The sequence below is a fragment of the Bombus flavifrons genome, chromosome 9 (genome assembly GCF_040668555.2).
Source record: "Bombus flavifrons isolate JBK064 chromosome 9, iyBomFlav1_principal, whole genome shotgun sequence".
In the NCBI taxonomy this organism is placed as follows: domain Eukaryota; kingdom Metazoa; phylum Arthropoda; class Insecta; order Hymenoptera; family Apidae; genus Bombus; species Bombus flavifrons.
In genome coordinates, this window is record NC_138450.1 from 9,168,213 (window position 1) to 9,187,415 (window position 19,203).

The window sequence follows — 19,203 nt, forward strand, 5'->3', positions numbered from 1 at the left end:
TTCTTCAAAATTTTTTGAGCATAAAATATAATAAAGTCATGCAGCTCGAATTACATTAATAGCTAAAAAAGTATGATTTTAATCATATATACAAAAATTATATAAAAGAGATATGTAGGCACTTTACAAATCATCACATTATATATAAATGTATGAATATATGTATACTATATATGTATATACGACGATTAATGTATATTTAAAGCTATTTATAAAATATGTTTAAAAAAGTATAACAGAATTTTGCTATATTTTACTGAAATGTAATTTATATTATTTGTGTGTTTTAATAATGTTCATTCAAGAGCACTTCTGTTTCGCATATTTAAAAATATTTATAATAAAAAGTTTTACATATATATGTATGAATATAATAATAAAATGATTATTCATTTAGAAATGAAAAAATTGATCTCTTTGTTTGCTATTGCAAGCAATTAATATTTGTCATCAAATTTTTCATTAACTTTCTTCATCCATTAACATATCATTTTATCTGTATTATGTATAAAAGTTACATTACATATGTAACATTTATATGTAAATCTACCTACTTAGTAATTATTATAGGGTTTCATAATGAATATACAATAAACATTTAGTGTAATTAAAATGTTTTAAAAGATGTAATAAGTTCCAATTTAGCAACTTATATCAATAATTATTACAAATAATAATTTATGCGCACACTAGCGTTAATTTGTCGCACAACAGTTTTGTCATTTACGAAAAGAATGCGATTTGGGCGCATTTGACAACGCAATTCAGGACACCTTTTTTTATTAAAAGATGAAATTGAACTTTTGATTGACGCGAGCGAGAGTGACAAAACTATCGCGCGACAAATTGTCGCTACTGCGCGCGTAGTCTAATTCAAGTAATCTTTATATTATTAAAGTAATGGTATATCATATTAAATTTCAGTCGTCCACTCAACTACTATTTTGCTCTTACCATTGAGTGGATAGATTATAATTTCAATTTGTATAAAAAAATGATTTAATAACCTTCAGATTCTTATAAAATGGACGGTTAAATTTTAATACTTTATGAAAAAATATTATTATGTTTTTGAATTCCTTATATAAAATACCTGATTATATATAGATAAATGATTAAGGAAACACATTATCTTTGGTTATTATTGTGTAGATTAACGAACTAAGTTGTGTCATTGGTTAATGAGTATCTCGATTGCTTTTATTACGATTACGTAGTAATGAAGCATCCAAGAGAGAATAAGTACCAGGTTCAAATACTGGCGGATATTCAAGACCAGGATAATCAGGTGGTGGTGATGTAGGTGGTGGTATGTAAGGCAAAGTCGGTGGTGTCAATGAGTTTCTACCCATGCTTGCGTGACTTTTCTGACAGGAGGGCTGACTTGCAATACCCTAAAAATAAATACTTGTTATTATGTTAATATTTAACACAATATTTATAATTACTATTTATTGAAATATATACCTTCGATATTAAATTTGGAGTACACGGCGATGGTGTATCTGGACTCCAATCGCTAACAGAACTGACCGAACTAAAACTCTGACTGAGAGTTTGAGGACTATTTCCACTGAAGGAACTATGAGATTGACTGATTCCACTATCGCCAGGACTCTGACTGCTCGATCGACTTGGTAATCGTGACTGATTGTAACATTTTTCTTTAAATAACGCTCTGTGTAATCTCGGTGATCCTATAATTTATATATAAATTATAGTCAAAGATTATTATAAAATATAACTGAAATTTAAAGTATATTATTTACCCAATAAAGTTTTTTGTGTTTCTTTAGGTAAATCAAGTGTAGAAGGTTTCTGCTGACATTTATTGCCAAACAAATTTTTCAATCGATTTGTCTTTTGAACTTGTTCACCTTTATCTAAATGCATCTCAAATGCAGCAGTCATACCTTCTTGTTCGAATGGAGAAGTTGGTATAGGTGGTGGGTGGTACTGTGCTACGTTTTTCAAACGAGTTTTATCACAATTGATATCTTTTTTATCACCTCGTCGCAAAGAGTCCAACCAATGCTTGTCTGAAGAAACATGATCACGACGACTTGTTAGATTGAAACTTCCTTTGCGACTAATGGATGCATCTTTCTTTGCACGTTGTAAAGTTTCATAGAAAGTATGAAACGTAAGGTCATTGGTAGATCCTGAGGAACCTAAATGAAAAAGAAATCGTATTAATCTTGATATATTAAAAAGTTATTATATAAATAATGAAAGTTACCATCATTTCGAGTAAGTCGTCTTGGTGCCAGTTTCATGTCCTCTGATAAATTATTGACATTTTTAGGCAAATAATAATCATATGATCTAGAAATGTCATGATTACTTGAACATTGTGCTTGATTTGTACAAATATTAGTATTATATTCACAATTCAAGCTCATTTGCCTCCCAGACTCATCAACAATATCTGATTTATTATGACACAAAGAAGGTTTTTGGTCATTTGTGATAGCTTTACAGTGAAATGAATTGCATGGCTTCAACTGTTGAATATTTGAGCCATCTGATAATTTTTTTTTATTAGCGTAATAAAATTCGTTCGACTTTTTATGAACCGAATGTTTTAATGATTCTCCTCTATATTCATTTCTTTCTGAATCAAAATCTTCGCTATATTGTCGCACTGCGTGAATGGTATCCACATTCCGAGAATAACCATATGCAGAAGCAGCGTTATTGACTACTTCATCACTATTTTTATTTCGAATATAAACATCATTATTGAAAGTTCCATCACTGACAAATCTGGATTGTTCATTAACAGTCTCATTATCATGAAAGTTCCTATGTTGGACATGAACATGATCGCTAGTTAAAGGAGTCATCCGTGGTGATACAGGCCTAGTTTTTGTCATTTGTCTTTGATCTTCTTGTTGCAACAACATGAATTCTTCTAACGTAATAAAACCTTGTAAATCTTCTGCTCTTCTATTTCTGTTACTGAGACACCTAAATATTAAATACTGTTTCACTAATTACTTTACAATATTCAATAGGATAACAAGAGATATGTATGTGTAAAAGCAAATAAAATGTGCTCTACTTCATTAAGGATAGTGTGTAGGAAAACAGTTACAATAAGGAAAAACATGCACAAAATATATACATACATATAAAATAAATGCAGTCAATATTTTTAGTTAATTATTTTATTATGAAGTGCAAAATATAACAATATTTTTAATTGCTATTATTCTTTAGTTAAAAATTTATTTTCGCGTGTACAATAAAAAAAAATAAAACCATAATAATTTAAGTTTAGTAGAATTATAAAAGATTATATAATATAACAAAATTGATATATTAGTTCTGTAGCATGCAACATAAAATGTTACCTGTCTGTGGTACGCCTGTAATCACCCATATCTTGAGTGCTAGTTGACATATCAGTAGCACTATGAGATGCACATAATCCATAAAATGTACTTCCTGCAATCGTCATTTGCAAATCTGGCGAATTTGGAACAGAATCTTGTTTCCTGAAAAATATTTATATTTTATTTTTGTTTTAAACGAGGTATTCCATACTAACTCTTACTTATTAGGCGTAGATGTAGGAAGAACTCTTCTGTAACTTCTAAACTGTGCAGTTGGAACAGGTACATTGTTTCTTGCACCAAGGAATTTTAGATATTTTCTATCTAAACTAGCACCACTAATTTCATGATCCTTATACGAGGGAGAATCTTTACGAACAACTTTTTTTAATGATCCGAACGATTTTTCAAAGTTCGGTTTATATTCCGAAGTATGAACATTTTTAGTTTTACTTTTTTGTTCGCTATCGCTCTCGTCAGTTTCGCTGAAAAGCGCACTATTCCTACTGTGGCCATCCGCACCTAAGGTTGCTTTGTTAATTGCATCTACCCATAAGGCAAGAAAATCTTCAGTGTCTGCAGCAAAATAAAATACCGTTCCTGTGTGATAAACCTTGAACGCATACTTTCTTGATTTTACTTCGGCAGCTCGTGATACGGTAAATCCTGTTAAAGCTATGAGACAGTCGGCTTTTATACTGTTTTGAGTTTTAAACCTATATTTAAAAATATAATAAAATAAATATTTGTAAGATAAATATGTAGATATAAAAATTTGGTTAACGAACCTGTACAGAGAAGAGCATTTTAAAACAAACCAAGCTTTGGCCCAAGCACCACCTGCACCTCTTGTGCGGTAAGTTAACCATCCTTCTAAATCACCTGTGCCTATATCTTTAACAGAGATATTCCGCTTTCCTAGTTAAAGATAACATAAAAATCAATAAGTATAAGTATTTAAAGATTAATATATATTAATATCTATTAAATATATACAATGTGTGACAATTACTTACTTGCAAATAATATACTTCGTTTTCTATTAGTTCTGGGACTATTGCTGGAAGATTTGCTTAAACTTCCATGCAATCCAATACTTCTAGCCACCATCATAGCTTTATTAACTACACCTTTCTCAAAACTCTTTTCCTTTTCAGACACTTTAGATTTATTATCTAAAAATTGCTTTGAAGAGCATGAACCATCTGGAGAATCCGTATTTTGAGAATAAGATTCAGTATCATGGTATTCTATTGTTGAATTAGTGTATACAGACTTCTCAACAATAGGTTCATACTTATCACAGATAAACTTAGTTTCCTTTATTTGCTTATCATTGTATTCTAAATATGTAGAATCCAAGTTTAAACTAGGTCTAAGTTCGTTATCTAGAGTATTCATATCATCAATAAATTCTAATTTTTCTGTAAAACTATTACAAACATCAAAATAATCCTGCTTATCTTTATAATCCAAGGTACTTCTGATATGATTTTCCGTATAATATTCCAAACTCTTTAAATCTTTTCTAGTATTAATTTTTTCTGGCGTACAACACTTTTCTTGGTCATCAAACATCTTTGAAGTATTACTTATAGATGAATCCATTGTTAACTTTGAATAATATTTACGTGGAGGTGGATCTGGAGGTATTAGATGAGGTTTATTTTCTAACTTCTTACTAGAGTCAGTTTTTGTTACTTCTACACATTTGCAAGATTGCATTGCATTTCCTTGAATAATTAAATCTTCGGCTTTTGTATTATCATTCTGTACCTTTCGACAAATTTGAATTTGAGGAATGTTTCGAGTAATATTATTAGTAATATTATTATATATCTGTACATTACTTTCAGTAAAATTCAGATCACTATTTGTCCATACTTGTCTTTGAGCTTGGATATTTTCTTTTACTGATACATTAGCTTTTTTTTCTGTTAATTTTTTATGTTCTGTTGGACCACAGTGGTTTGGTCCATTAAATGTTTGAAGAATCTTCTCAAATTTATTTAGGTTTGAATTATTTTCTCCACTGTTTTGCATAAAACTATTTATTGATTCTAATTTATCTTCATTAGTTTCATGACTGGAACTTGAATTATTTGTAAAATTTTGAGTATTACATATTTTTGATATATTTTCCGTTTCTACACTTAAATTGTTTGTTACGTTCTTTTTGTCGTATTTATTTACATCAATACTAATACATTCATTATTGCTTTGGTTATTTTCTATACTGATTTTGTGGTTTGCATCAATTATCTTACACATAGAAGTTTTAAACGAATCCAAATGTTCAGATTCAGAACATTGTTTTTTTTTGTTATCTTGTGTAACATATTTATCAGTATCATTATTTTTTTTAATAATATTATCAAAATTTATTTGAATACTTTGTTTTTGATCATCAATATCTCTTAATTTTTGTTGATCTTCGGAACTCGCGAAAGTCAATTGAACATCAGTCTTACTGGATACATTGCTTACATTATTTGCAGACGGTTCTAACGCATGAAACAACTTTTGCCTTCTGTCTTCTATACTGTCAGCGTCCATTGAATCGTACGCTGGTGTACTGTAACTTTTATCTAATCTTCCTCGTTCTTTACTGTTACATATACTATGTTCCTTACTGCTTATCATACTCTTACTATTACTATGTTTATCCCTAATAAAATTGTTGCATTCATCTAAAGGCACACTTGTATCACTCAAGTTATTGTTATTGGTAACATTAGCAGATGCTTGAGAAATTTGGCTGATTGTATTTATATTACTGCACAATTCCTCACAATTTTGGGTAGTTTTACATTCATCTTTTTTCTCATTTATCACGCTGATTGTATTACCTACTTGAGGAACATCATGTTTCATCATAGGTTTATCTTGAAACTGTACTTTCTTATCGTCAGTTTGTCCATCATTCCTTTTTTTTCTTTTGTTTTGTTCTATAGATATACATGTTTGTGGTCGTATATTTGATGGTACATTATCTAAACCATGAGCGCAAGATGCTGCTTTGTCCCGCAATTGAGAAGTTGTACTATGTTCCTGTTTCAATTCTTTCCAAAATTGTTCTATATCAATTCCATGCTTCGTAGTTGGACTAGCACCAGTTATAGTAGCTCGTCTTTGAACTGAATTTCTTGGTTTTGTAGAATATAATCGAATAGACAAAGGTGGATCTGTTTCACTATCCGAATCGCTACTATCTATAATCATTGTGTCTAACATATTAACAGTATCTAGAATGCTTGCAGGTTCTGGACTGGGATTCTTTGGCCTAAACAAATTTACAAATTTGTATTATATTAGAAACGAAATTGTCTATATATATATACCTTGGTAATGGCATTGTAAAATCTGGTATAGTTAATAATTCTGGCCTTGGGGAAGGAAGATTGTGTTGCCACCGTGTTGTGTAAGATGTTTTTTTATTGCTTGGAAGTCGATATGGTTTTATGTAAATTTGACCATATATTTTTGTATGTCTTGGTCTACGTTTCAAAGTTAATAATACTTCTGCCGGGCTTTCGCGAAATAATTCTAAAAGATTTTTTCGTTCCCAACCGACTACAGTCTGATAATTTACCTGGAAAATATTTAAATTAAATTAAACATTTGTATTATATATTCATAACAAATAAACACAGAAAAAACAAAAAAGAATAGAAGATATAATTTTTTAATTATTTAAAAAAAAAGAAAAATTACTTGTACAATCTCATCTCCTTCTTCCATTTTACCACATTGATGTGCAGCTGATCCAAATTTAATCTCCGCAATTTGATGAGCTCCATGAAAAGATGGTAAAATATAAAATCCCTACAAAAGAAAATATTTTCCAATTTTAATTCTTCATACCTATTAGGAAATAATTATATTACTCTAACAGTTTCACTCTATAATACAAGACTATCTAAATAGGAAGTTACAGATGTGTTGAATCAATGGTTATAGTTTTATCATTAAAGGATGTAGCAGATAACTTTAATGATTATGAAGTATACTATTTTATGATTTATGTTAAATATTTTATATATATTATATTCATTACATAAAATTATTTAGAAATAAAAATAAAATAGAAGAATATTACCCTATTTTAAAAAATTGATGTTATTTCAGAACTTACTAAATCATCTCCTGGCTTCTTTTTTAATGTTGCCAAATCTAAACTAGCAGGTTGTAATATCATAGGATCAGTAATATCTTGTATTATATAATCTGCCAATTTTGCTAATTGTCCACAAATTGTTCTAATTTCTTCTATTGGTTTTTCTGCAAATCTATCTCTTTGTGCACATGTGGCCATTTCCAAAGCTAACTTCATTAATTCAACTTTTTTGTCATTATATTCTAATTGTCCACTAAAGGGAGGTCGATCAAGCCACCTTACTAATGGTTTTACAGCCATTATAACTGATGCTACATCAGATAATGTTTGGGTTGTAACAGGCTTCGAATCTGTCTGATGAGACAACTCATTTTGTAAACTATGCGCTTGACAAGACAGTCGCAATGCCAATAGTTGCAGATTTTCACGATCAAGTTCATAATGGAAATTTCTCAAATATTCTACTGCTTCAAGAATAATTTCCTGATGACCAAGTTTCAATACCCCAAGGTGTTCTAGGTCTTCGGGTCTCAAACTTAATAACTGTTGTCCATTAACACCATGATTAGTAAAGCTATGCACATAGGGAAGAACAGAATTATCCAAACCTAAAACAAGAAGCATTTTTTCTCTAAAGAATTCAATTACTTTAAGAAAAAAAGGATATTGTAAAAGTGAAATCATAATATTTTAATGAAAGATTGGTACATGAATTTGAACAAAGTTATAAGGGAAAAATAATTATAATTTTTGCTTTTATAATAATTACTCATTTAGTATTTCGTTTCTTTCAAAAGTAATAACAATGAAAAAAACAATAATGAAAATACGTGAACAATAATCATTTATAAACTCTTCCGAATATTAACGGTGCATATTAGGAAAATAAATGAAAATATTACAGATTTAAAATATTTTTAGGAAAGATTTAGTATTACTAAAGATTCGTTTTATAATGATATATCATTTACTAATTATGTGATTGTAATGAATAATTGAATAAATACTGTTTTATACATGCAATAAAGTGACTGATTAAAAGGAAAGAGGGGCGAAGAGACAGGTGCGGGCGTATACTGCAAAATTTTCACACGCAAATTTTCACGACATTGTTTCTGCACATAATAGAGTACACTTGTTCCTTAAAATATATCGATGTATAACACTGATTCAAAAGGAAATTCAATTTTTCGCACCTTTCAACCATTCGCACACTTGTTCAGTTTTCCATTCAGCAACATTAACATACGCCATGACCCGATCATCTACTAATTCATAAAATGTTAAAGATTCTCCTTGACTCCTCAATCCTTAGTCGTTCTAATTTCCAACATTAACTAAGTATAGAATAGACATGACATTATATATGGGACTTTGTATCTCATGTTCTGAAATACCGATCTCGAAAAAAACTTAGTGTGTTTTTTACGCCCTCTGCGGTTTGCTATGGCGAATCATTGACTAAGTTTTCAGTCTGCTAAGTCGATAACTGTAAAATACGTATGTACAGTCGATGACTTAAAAATAACTGTGTACATATACATACATATTAATGACAAGTATTGTGTAGTTGATAATTTTTCATTCAATATCATATACCAATGATTTTCAGGGTATATCAATTTGTAAAATTGCATCAAATTGTAACATATTTATTGTTTTACATATAATTCATTGAAACGTATTAATTACAATGTAACATTAAATAAAATGTGCACATATATTATATTGCGTAATATATATTACACAGGACATGAATAAAAATGCACTGAATGCTTGTGCGTATATACATATAAAGTATATATTAATTATATGTATATATATATATGTTTATATACAACATTGATATTTACAATCTATATTTCTTATATAAATTTCTTATATATAATAGCACCAAGTATAGCTATTTCCAGTAATATAATTAAAACTAATATAAACTTATTCATTAAAATTCTTCTTCGCATAACATTTAATATCCTTCTTGTCTTATCTAATTCTTCATCTGTTTGGGATAATCTTCTATCTGCTCTCAATAATCGTTCCCTTTGTTCATTCAATTCAGAAATTACTTCTGTCCCTATTTGTTCACTCTCAACAGCAACTGCTTGAGATCTAGCAATAGATTGTGATGAGCGATCCAATATTGCATTTCCTTCTAATAATGTCCGTCTATGCTCTTCTTCCCAATTAACTCCAAGATTCATTGTGACAATATTAATGAATATATTCACAACAATATTATGAAATAATAATTATATTCACAACAAGAAAACAAACGTCCTTTAAAATGTCAGATCTGCCATAATATCCAAGAATTCACTTTGATCAACTGAAATCATAGGTATAATTTGCAAAATTATTTATAATATAAAATAAATGAAATAAACAATAAAATTAAAATTTCCTCAATGATTTAATTAATTCAAAATCAAATTCTTGTTTTACTAGAACCATCTTGATCCAAATCAAATTCTTTAATCATAAGTTCCATTTCCTCATTAGTCAGATTACAATCAAGCTTTTTATTAAGTTTTTGGAGATCTTCTACTGTTATCTTGTCATTTGCAGTCTCATTTGTAAATAATTTGAACACATATTTAATTTCATCTAAAGGTTTTCGCTTATTTAACTTCTCTGATACTATGTAAGTATAAAATTTAATTAAGATAGTACTGATTATGAAAACACACGCATTATTTATTACAAACTTCCTTAAGAATATAAATAACAGATTATTGATTAAATTTGATATTTTTTGTTTAAACGTACCAATGTAATTAAAATCTTCGAAACAAATTTTATTATATCCACGCTTGTCATACATTCGTATAATAGATAAAATGTAAGATTTTTTTGCTGCAAAACCCAAAGCTTTTAATGCAGCTTTCATTTCATGATAATCTAAATACCCATCAGTATCAGTGTCCATTAAACAAAACGATTCTTTTAAGCGTCTCTTTAAATTTTCCGTACGAACATTCTTTGTAATAGTTGACATAATCGACAATAAATATTAGTAAAATCGAGTTGACATGTTTACCTTTCACTTATTTTGCAAAACTTTGTTTTGTTGTCAACAAATTATATGTAGTTATATTCAGGATACACACTCGTTATATATTATTATATATCTTGAATATGCTTCCGATAATACATATATAAATTTTCTGTTTATTGTAAACATATGAAGGCTTCATGAATCTAACGTCGTGAAATATTCAACTACTACTCAATCACTATTCACTATGGTCATATAAACAGGTTTGGACATTCGTTAGGAAAAATCGTCCAGCTTTCGAGTCGAAAAACATCAAGATGGAGGGCATGGAAAGGTCTGCTCTCAGACTACGCTCTGCGAGACAGACTACAATCATTTAGACTATAAACTGTTCTCAACACTCTCTAGGGAAAATCATCCGAAAATTGAGTCGCGATAGAAATGAGTAGCTAATCTACTGGTCGTGACCACGATCATATAAATAAGTCATTCATATACCGAAGCCTAGGGAAAATTGAGTCCTGTCTAGTTGTGAAAAATCAACATAGAAAACATAAAAGTCTTGGCTGTACATATGTGGCATGATGTGAATGCCTTAGACAAAGACAGAACACTATTTATTTCCATCTATCTCATAAGAACGTGAACCTTATTGACCTTATACATATGATCGTAGGTTTGACAATTCCTACGGAGTGAGATGTTGATATGATATGAGTGAGATGATTTTGATATCTTATGTTGTATATAATATTAATTTCCTTATTAGCAACATGATGGCGTTATCGCGAAACTCGCAAAAGCTCACATATTATTCATCGCATTCATTATCAATGACGCAGTCAAAAGTAATGCGTTAGTCGGTGCATGATTGCCTCGGCGGTGAAATGAGTGACGACCACGGTCACGATGAGAGTCGTAGTAGTGATGGTAGTATAACGGCCTAAAAACATCTTTCGTCGCTTACTGTTACAAAGATGCATGCGCGTGTTTTTCAGAATTTCGTGACAGCGCCACTATGCGACTAATAAGGGAATTAAAATACATCAAGATCATGATCAAAATGATCATATCCCCCGCTAGCAAAAATTCTACGAATTCCCAAATCTGTGTATAAAACCGTAGTTACATGATATTGCAACTATTGGCTAAAATGTGTTATTCACCAATTTTTAAAATTGTAAATTAAAATAATTTGTAAAAAATTCTATTTTGTTGCGCACATAAAACATACAACATAAATATCTGTTTGTCAACGTGTGCGTAGTTTAATATTCTAATTCTCTAAATAAATATATATGTATAAAATGTATAATTCCTTAATTTAATTTTTAATTGAAAATTCAATTTCCCTGGAAATCCACGAAATACTAGTAACACGAGATTTCTAGTTATTTTTTTTTACTTTCTTAAATAAGTGAAAAAGTGTTTCTTCGATAGCCATAATATCACAATTAATACTTTGTATAAAACGTAAATAATTATTGACATATAAAGAAATGCCACAATATACATGCAATGGAAGTAACATTGAGTATATAAATATTTTTATAACGAAAAATATTAGGTAAAATATTTTTGACAAGTGGAAACCTCATTTAAGGATATTCAATGAATATCATATGTGATATTTTATAATTGTCATACGTGATCTTGAATATAAATAATTGTCTTTATATTGTTCAATTACGCTTAAATTATGAGTGTTGATAGCGAGAATAAGTCAAATGAAGCTATTGCTCCGTTTACACCATCAGCAGATCAGGAAAGTACAGATAATAGAAATATTCAGGAAACAACTATAACCCCAGAAATGGTGCTACGATTACCTACAATTACTGACAGTAAGATAGTATATACTGATATTTTTTGTATTTCAATATATCAATAAATAAGGAAGATCAAATATATATTATATATCTATATTAATTTCAGAGTATTTATGTTCTCCAGAGGCAAATATTTATGACATAGATTTTACAAGATTTCAAATCAGAGACTTAGAGACAGGAGCAATATTATTTGAGATAACAAAACCACCAGCTACTGGTTAGCAATTGTAGATATTATAATTAATGATAATTACAACAAAATTTGACACAAATGTATTTATATTTGATATACAGAAATGAAATTTTATTATTTATATCTTAGAATGTGATTCCAATCAAGATCTGGAACCAGAAAATGAAGAATCTGGTTGTGAGGATGCTAATACTGGCCGTTTTGTACGGTATCAATTTACACCTCAATTTCTTAAACTAAAGACTGTCGGAGCTACAATTGAGTTTTTGGTGGGTTCTAAACCAGTGAACAATTTCCGAATGATTGAACGTCATTTCTTTCGGGATAGATTGTTGAAAACCTTTGACTTTCAATTTGGATTTTGTATACCAAATAGCAAGAATACTTGTGAACACATTTATGAGTTTCCTACTTTACCTGCTGACTTGGGTAAGCAATGAATAATTATTCAATGTGATTTTATTAATTTCTAATATATAAAATTTACAGTTTCTGAAATGATTGCAAATCCATTTGAAACGCGTTCAGATTCGTTTTATTTTGTGGACAATCAATTGGTCATGCATAATAAAGCTGATTATGCATATAATGGTGGACACACACATGATGTACTTTAGTAGATAAAGTCAGTAGGAAACTTGCACTTTGCAAAAAATAATTGTGATAATAGTAGCAAATATTTAGCTAATTTAAAATTCCAAATTTATTTCTTTTTATAAATAATTGCAATTTTCACAAATTTTTAGATTAATGTTTAAAAGTTGAATTTGCTTCACATACAACTTTTCACTCTTGTAATTGAAAACATATCTAATTGAACAATTTTCTATATTGAACCTGTAGCTAAATAAATGTTTTTTAATTTTATAATAATTAAAAATTCTATTATGATGCCTAATATTTAAATAGTTATTGTTTTAAATATGGCCTTGTGTAAAACTGTTTGTCAGTTTTATCACTACTAAATCTTGACTAATGACATTGAATGTATTTTTTATGAAAGCAACAAACAAGAGGCTAAAGAGATGAGCTTTGTAAATTTTTAACAAGCACAAAATTTATGATTTATTTATACTGCATAAAATTATATTTTACTTCACTATTTTTCTCTTGATTTATATGTAATGTCAAAAACTTCACAAATACATGTATATATTTACAAAACATACTGTGTATTTTTTTTACATATGAAATGATAATAAATTATGTCTGATTAACGAAATCAATTGTTGTTTTCAAAAACTCTGTTGGTTTATCTGCATGAACCCAATGATTTGCACCATTTATATAAGTAAATCCAGCGGATGGAAATAATTTTTTTATTTTATCATGATCTTCTACTCTTATATAATCACTGTTAGAACCACCTATAAACAATGTCGGCCCATTGTATATTTTTGATCCTACATCTGGAAATACAGCTATTTGTGATGCAAAGTTTTGCTCTAATACAGGTAAATTGACCCGCCATTTATATTTCCCAATATCTGCTTCTACTAAATTCATTACTAAAAACTGAAATAAAGAAAATGTTAGTTTATATGAATGACAGCTATTTTAACTGTTCATATAGAATATAATAAATATTTAATTACCTGACGTAAAGGTAATGATTTAATAGCATTTGCAAGTTGATCCCTTATACTAGTACGTGCTTTTGTCAATGTTGGGATTCCTTCTAAATTTGCTGTGCGCATGGCTTTGAATATTTTTTCCATTTCCATGAGCTGAGGACTGACCCTCACCGGAGACATATCAACTATTATTAATTTCTCTACTAGCTGTGGGTAATTTAAAGCTACATACATCATCGTAGAACCACCCATGCTATGTCCTATTAATATAGATTTTTGAAATCCTAAATCATTCATAAGTTGAACTATATCCTGTGCCATGTGACTATATGTCATGTCTGAAGAATGTGGGGAATCTCCATGGTTTCTTGCATCTACAGTTATCACCTATAAATTTATTTTAAGTATTCCTTGCATTACACAAAATCCAGGTATCTACCTTACGGTCTGTATCCCGATGAATTGTTTTTGATAATAAGTTCCAATTAGTCTTTGAACCAAAAAGACCATGCATTATTATTATAGGTCGCTTGGAAGCATTTTTATTCCCATCCATAGATTCATAGGAAACATATGCTAGTTTTACTGGTATTACGCTTGAAAATTAGTAATGATGAAACAAGTACTATATTTTAACAATTGAATTATATAAATAATACTGTGATAACATTATATATACACACATATATATAACAATTAAATTATATAAATGATACTGTGACAACACTATATATATATATGTATATATATACCCATGTATATATACGTACGAATCAGAATTGCTACGTATTTGTTTGGAAGATAAATATGGTACAAAAGATGAAGTAACAACGAAATCTTGTCTTCGATGATGGTGAAAAATATTTCGCGTTATTATATATCGGGAGCAAATACCACTCATACTTCCTATTTTTTATTTTTTAACAATGTTTAACAATAAATTTTGATTGTTTCAGAAAAAATTTGTATTTTATGTTGCTTTTTTATAACATAAAATCATGAACCATGAATGAAGTACATGTGACAGTAATACATTATCAAATAATACTACAATCTAAACTAGATTAGATAATAATATACACATAATATGTGTAAATAAATACAGTAATATTTTGTATTATATAAAATGTTTCTGTTATATGCATCCGAAGTTGAATAAGTCACTTTTAATGTAGTGTTTGATTCATTATTATATATATATATATACACTGTTACATTAATTTAATAAATTGATGGTAAATAATGAATTAAAAATTGTTTTAATCAGTAAAAAAAGTGTTTCACTAGAATAGTATAATTATATAAACATCGTACTTCTACAAGCGCACTAAAATTTTGATGTTATTGTTTTGTAAAAGAAATATAAGTACATACATATTTTAAAGATTATACTTTCAAATTGATTGACCTTTTGAATTGAATTGAATTTGAATTGAATATATTAGAGAATAAAAAATTATTTAAATCATTAGAAATCTAATCTTTAGAAAATATGTTTAGAAGATTTATATTTCAGCACAAAATAAAATAATTAATTCTGTAAAATTGTAATTGTAATAATGAACTGTTCTTTTATCAAATTTCCAGATCTATTCGAAAATTTATTCGCAATTCTCAGAAGTGCTGTATAGGCTTACGATCTCATAAATGTATATCTCTAAATATATATTTACGTAATAAAAGTAAAATAATTTGTATTCAATATTCAAACATATTGTAATTGGTACTTTCTAGTATTATATTATAATAATAAAATAGACGAACAATTAGCCTTTAATGGGTATCTCAATATATTGATTAAACATTAATATGATGTAAATCAATATGTATATATAATTGTAATTTTATTTTGGTTTTTGTTGGAAACACCTAGCTTTGTTTAATAATTACAAAAAAATCTGGAATTTATCATTTTGACGGGTTTGATAATTCTTGTAGGACGTACATCTATCTATATTATTTATTTCACGGCAGAATGCATACGTGGCGCTGTGGTAGCAACATGCCACTGTGAAGTGGCAGGTAAAAGATAAATCGTATGTCGTTTTTAATTGATTCAAATTGTAATTTGATAAAATGAGGTGGCTCATTTCGTGTTTATTCCTAATTTTTTTGAGCTCCAGAGTAAACTGCTATTTCATTACCGTGGACGCACATGCCGAAGAATGTTTCTTTGACAATGTGGAAACAGGCACGAAAATGGGTTAGTTTCCACTTCTGTACTTATTTTTAATATATGTATTATAGAGAAATAATAACTTTCAATCTTCCAAAATGAAACTTTGATATAAAATTGCTTTTATGTTTCGAGATGAATGTTAATCGAAGTAATTGCTTAGTATTAAAAATACACGTATTAAACAAAGAGGTTCTGTTACTGCTTTTGGAATTAATATGGTATAAATCATGTAAAATAGTATAAAAAAATCTTACTACATTATTAAAAATTGTTGATTTAGATAATTAAAACATTCTTACAACTTGGTAGGACATACATACAAATATTTACTCGAATCTGTTAGAAATATCATTATTTTAAAAATGGTCTAAACAACTTGTTTTTATGCAAATAGAATACTATTTTATTTCAATTAGCATAATATATTACAATAAGAAATATAAATCAAATTTAAATTTATCAAATTTTTATTAGGATTATATTTTAATTCAGTACAGATTAAATAAACAAATTTGGTAAAATTATTGGGATTTTATAATTTAAAAATTTAGATAATAAATTGTAATAGTACTTGTCTAATGTATTTATATTAGTATATACCATATGTTAACTTAAATATGTCCTTATTTATTTTATATAATGCTCTTTTAAAATAATGTTATTATATTCACACAAAAATGATATTATTTTCATAGGTCTTACATTTGAAATAGCAGAAGGTGGATTTCTAGACATAGATGTAAAAATAATTGGTCCTGATGGAAAAATAATTTATCAAGGTGATCAAGAAAGCAGTGGTAAATATACATTTGCTGCACATCTTGCTGGTGTTTATACATATTGTTTTGGCAATCAGAAAAGTAGTATGACACCAAAAGTAGTGATGTTTAACATGGATATTGGTGAAAATCCAAAGCCTGTAGAAAACACTTCAGATGGGAAAAATTCTGATTCAAACCATAACAAAATAGATGATATGATAAAAGAATTAAGTACAAGTTTATGGGGTGTGAAAAATGAGCAAGAATACATGCAGGTGATTTCTCTTTAGAATTTGTGTTTCATTTCCTTATGTTCTTCTAAAGCTTTTAATAAAATTAATATTTTACTTTTAGGTTAGAGATCGCAATCACAGAGCTATCAGTGAAAGCACAAATACTCGTGTAGTTATGTGGGCATTTTTTGAAGCTATGGTTTTGGTTTGTATGACAATAGGACAAATTTTCTATCTAAAACGATTCTTTGAAGTTAGAAGAGTCGTCTAATTCAACATATGCAATAAGAAAATACACTCATTGTACATTTTTTTATGTGATTAAGTTATAATAGAATTAAAAAATTTCAACATTTTGAAGTTATTTCTTTCCTTAAATTTGATATTCTAATACATAATGATGTTAAGAATTTATAATACTGTTAAAAAAGAAATATGATTTCTTATGATAATTTTGAAAACATTAAACAAAATGTTTTTTGCACTAGTACTAGCTAAAAGAATTTAGTTTATATATAACTTAAAGTATACATCATACATAAAATCTAATTATTCTCATATTAATAATCATTCAGAGTTATTTTTATTAAACAAATATGTACAGAAATTTGTATCGAAATATTATATCATTTTCATATACGAATTTAAATTCTATAACTTACACTAGAATTTAAAATAATATTTATACAATTGTACAGAGTTATATGATTTAATAAAAAAATACTGATTAATCATTTGATAATTCTATTAGATATATCTAATATGTCTTAGATGAATCAAATTTTATTTAAACTTTATTTGGCTTTTTCTGTCACGTGGATGTCATGTAGTGATTTTAATCATTCTGATATAAATTAGATTAGAAACAATAAGAGAAGAAATTGATATTCTTTATAAAAAATGGTATGATATCTTGGTATGTACTTATTTATTATTTTACTGCTATGTGATCATTGAATAAATATTTCAATATGGGAATATTTATGAAAAATAGTTGAGATTAGTTCATATATAAAAAAATAAAAATTTGTTTTAAGTTTGAAATTAGTTTGTTTATTATTATGTAGTTCGTTCAATGATATAGATGGTTAAATAATATTTGATATAACATATTAAAAAATGTTACATTAAAATTATCAGATATTAATTATTAATTAATTATAGGTATAATGATCATTTAGAACCTTTCTTTCCTTTTCTTTAAATTTTATGGTGGAAACAAAATTCTTCGCACAATCTTCTGAACATATTTTATGTTTGAAATTCTAATATGATTATTCGATTAACTAGATTTCTGTTTTGAAATATTGCGGAAACATTGAAACCATTCATAGTGGAGCTCTCTCGTCAGATAACTCGTCTGATTCGTGAAGCAAGCGTGAGAATAAATGAATGAAATAAGAAGGGTGGTAGGAGCACCCTTCTGGTATTCACCCTAGGGCACTTAAGTTAGAAAGGCTCATTGTCCGCTCCTTCTCATTAGATGCCACCTAGCAGTTTCATCGACCCTACGTAGTAACAATACTGTGGATGCTTTTTTTCCTCCTCCTTGATCTGTAGCTGCAGGAAACACGAGCGGATTGCATGTCTCGGTGTCTGCTCTAATCCCGGCCATGATTATACCGAAAGACAATACTTTTGGTACTTCCACGGCTAGTGTGAAATGTCGGAAACGGAATTGGACAGTATTGCTTCTGTTGAACTATTCGTTCGATTTCGTAGGCCAAGAAAATTTCGGACCTACTACTTTTATGCAAACTCGAAGCTTTGAATAAATGAAGATGTGGCTATGTATTACATATGTCTTTCTTGCCATTTATTATTAATTACAATGTTTTATTTTTCTCGAAGTGATGTCATGATCGGTCAATTATGGCCATATGGTTTACGTTTTAGCCGTGATACTACTTGATTATATATTCTGTCAGGCATCCTGTTCCTGGACATTGTCATTAACACTCGTTATCTCTTAAAATTA

The 19,203-nt window shown here is 28.5% G+C and overlaps 6 protein-coding genes across 9 annotated transcripts; 2 read left to right on the forward strand and 4 right to left on the reverse strand.

The window, feature by feature from the left end:
- Nucleotides 1-597: 597 nt before the first annotated feature.
- Nucleotides 598-8,805, reverse strand: cnk (connector enhancer of ksr). Of its 2 annotated transcripts, none has more exons than XM_069119466.1 (12): nt 8,652-8,805; nt 7,474-8,063; nt 7,053-7,163; nt 6,680-6,930; nt 4,355-6,621; nt 4,127-4,256; nt 3,560-4,054; nt 3,357-3,500; nt 2,240-2,970; nt 1,914-2,171; nt 1,468-1,697; nt 598-1,394 (listed from the first exon to the last, which is right to left on the reverse strand). In XM_069119466.1, exons 1-12 carry the CDS (start codon nt 8,707-8,709, stop codon nt 1,179-1,181), a joined length of 5,481 nt encoding a protein of 1,826 aa, XP_068975567.1. In that variant the 5' UTR covers nt 8,710-8,805; the 3' UTR covers nt 598-1,178. The 2 variants fall into 2 exon arrangements, with proteins under 2 accessions (XP_068975567.1, XP_068975565.1); XM_069119464.1 differs by having other exon boundaries at nt 1,770-2,171.
- A 296-nt stretch (nt 8,806-9,101) lies between these two features.
- On the reverse strand, nt 9,102-11,140 carry Vti1b (Vesicle transport through interaction with t-SNAREs 1b). Of its 2 annotated transcripts, none has more exons than XM_069119612.1 (2): nt 10,225-10,476; nt 9,102-9,784 (listed from the first exon to the last, which is right to left on the reverse strand). In XM_069119612.1, exon 2 carries the CDS (start codon nt 9,657-9,659, stop codon nt 9,321-9,323), a length of 339 nt encoding a protein of 112 aa, XP_068975713.1. In that variant the 5' UTR covers nt 9,660-9,784; nt 10,225-10,476; the 3' UTR covers nt 9,102-9,320. The 2 variants fall into 2 exon arrangements, with proteins under 2 accessions (XP_068975713.1, XP_068975712.1); XM_069119611.1 differs by lacking the exon at nt 10,225-10,476 and adding an exon at nt 10,496-11,140 and having other exon boundaries at nt 9,103-9,784.
- On the reverse strand, nt 9,738-10,453 carry LOC138183244 (uncharacterized). Its single transcript, XM_069119918.1, has 3 exons — nt 10,225-10,453; nt 9,901-10,095; nt 9,738-9,784 (listed from the first exon to the last, which is right to left on the reverse strand). Exons 1-3 carry the CDS (start codon nt 10,451-10,453, stop codon nt 9,738-9,740), a joined length of 471 nt encoding a protein of 156 aa, XP_068976019.1.
- A 64-nt stretch (nt 11,141-11,204) lies between the features above and the next one.
- Nucleotides 11,205-13,704, forward strand: unc-119 (unc-119 lipid binding chaperone). The gene is made up of 4 exons (XM_069119615.1): nt 11,205-12,297; nt 12,389-12,502; nt 12,608-12,907; nt 12,968-13,704. Exons 1-4 carry the CDS (start codon nt 12,153-12,155, stop codon nt 13,093-13,095), a joined length of 687 nt encoding a protein of 228 aa, XP_068975716.1. The 5' UTR covers nt 11,205-12,152; the 3' UTR covers nt 13,096-13,704.
- On the reverse strand, nt 13,682-15,183 carry LOC138183078 (sn-1-specific diacylglycerol lipase ABHD11). 2 transcript variants are annotated; one of them, XM_069119613.1, is made up of 4 exons: nt 14,823-15,183; nt 14,492-14,648; nt 14,074-14,439; nt 13,682-13,993 (listed from the first exon to the last, which is right to left on the reverse strand). In XM_069119613.1, exons 1-4 carry the CDS (start codon nt 14,951-14,953, stop codon nt 13,682-13,684), a joined length of 966 nt encoding a protein of 321 aa, XP_068975714.1. In that variant the 5' UTR covers nt 14,954-15,183. The 2 variants fall into 2 exon arrangements, with proteins under 2 accessions (XP_068975714.1, XP_068975715.1); XM_069119614.1 differs by having other exon boundaries at nt 14,492-14,637; nt 14,823-14,945.
- Nucleotides 15,184-16,026: 843 nt separating this feature from the next.
- Nucleotides 16,027-17,576, forward strand: LOC138183080 (transmembrane emp24 domain-containing protein). Its single transcript, XM_069119616.1, has 3 exons — nt 16,027-16,255; nt 16,927-17,267; nt 17,347-17,576. Exons 1-3 carry the CDS (start codon nt 16,129-16,131, stop codon nt 17,494-17,496), a joined length of 618 nt encoding a protein of 205 aa, XP_068975717.1. The 5' UTR covers nt 16,027-16,128; the 3' UTR covers nt 17,497-17,576.
- The last annotated feature ends 1,627 nt before the right edge of the window (nt 17,577-19,203 follow it).

Bases quoted from the DNA above. Each gene is read 5' to 3' on its own strand.
- cnk (XM_069119464.1), bottom strand. From the start codon at position 8,709: ATGGCGTATGTTAATGTTGCTGAATGGAAAACTGAACAAGTGTGCGAA. The intron at 3,501-3,559 runs GTAAGAGTTAGT...AATATTTTTCAG, and splicing joins CCTACATCTACGCCTAATAA to GAAACAAGATTCTGTTCCAA. The intron at 1,698-1,769 runs GTAAATAATATA...TATAAATTATAG, and splicing joins AACACAAAAAACTTTATTGG to GATCACCGAGATTACACAGA.
- LOC138183244 (XM_069119918.1), bottom strand. From the start codon at position 10,453: ATGTCAACTATTACAAAGAATGTTCGTACGGAAAATTTAAAGAGACGC. The intron at 10,096-10,224 runs GTACGTTTAAAC...ATACTTACATAG, and splicing joins CGAAGATTTTAATTACATTG to TATCAGAGAAGTTAAATAAG. The intron at 9,785-9,900 runs GTAAAACAAGAA...CTATGATTTCAG, and splicing joins TTTGGATCAAGATGGTTCTA to TTGATCAAAGTGAATTCTTG.
- unc-119 (XM_069119615.1), top strand. From the start codon at position 12,153: ATGAGTGTTGATAGCGAGAATAAGTCAAATGAAGCTATTGCTCCGTTT. The intron at 12,298-12,388 runs GTAAGATAGTAT...TATTAATTTCAG, and splicing joins ATTACCTACAATTACTGACA to AGTATTTATGTTCTCCAGAG. The intron at 12,908-12,967 runs GTAAGCAATGAA...TAAAATTTACAG, and splicing joins TACTTTACCTGCTGACTTGG to TTTCTGAAATGATTGCAAAT.
- LOC138183078 (XM_069119613.1), bottom strand. From the start codon at position 14,953: ATGAGTGGTATTTGCTCCCGATATATAATAACGCGAAATATTTTTCAC. The intron at 14,649-14,822 runs GTACGTATATAT...CTAATTTTCAAG, and splicing joins ATACGTAGCAATTCTGATTC to CGTAATACCAGTAAAACTAG. The intron at 14,440-14,491 runs GTAGATACCTGG...ATAAATTTATAG, and splicing joins ATCGGGATACAGACCGTAAG to GTGATAACTGTAGATGCAAG.
- Vti1b (XM_069119612.1), bottom strand. From the start codon at position 9,659: ATGAATCTTGGAGTTAATTGGGAAGAAGAGCATAGACGGACATTATTA.
- LOC138183080 (XM_069119616.1), top strand. From the start codon at position 16,129: ATGAGGTGGCTCATTTCGTGTTTATTCCTAATTTTTTTGAGCTCCAGA. The intron at 16,256-16,926 runs GTTAGTTTCCAC...TTATTTTCATAG, and splicing joins GGAAACAGGCACGAAAATGG to GTCTTACATTTGAAATAGCA. The intron at 17,268-17,346 runs GTGATTTCTCTT...TTTTACTTTTAG, and splicing joins ATGAGCAAGAATACATGCAG to GTTAGAGATCGCAATCACAG.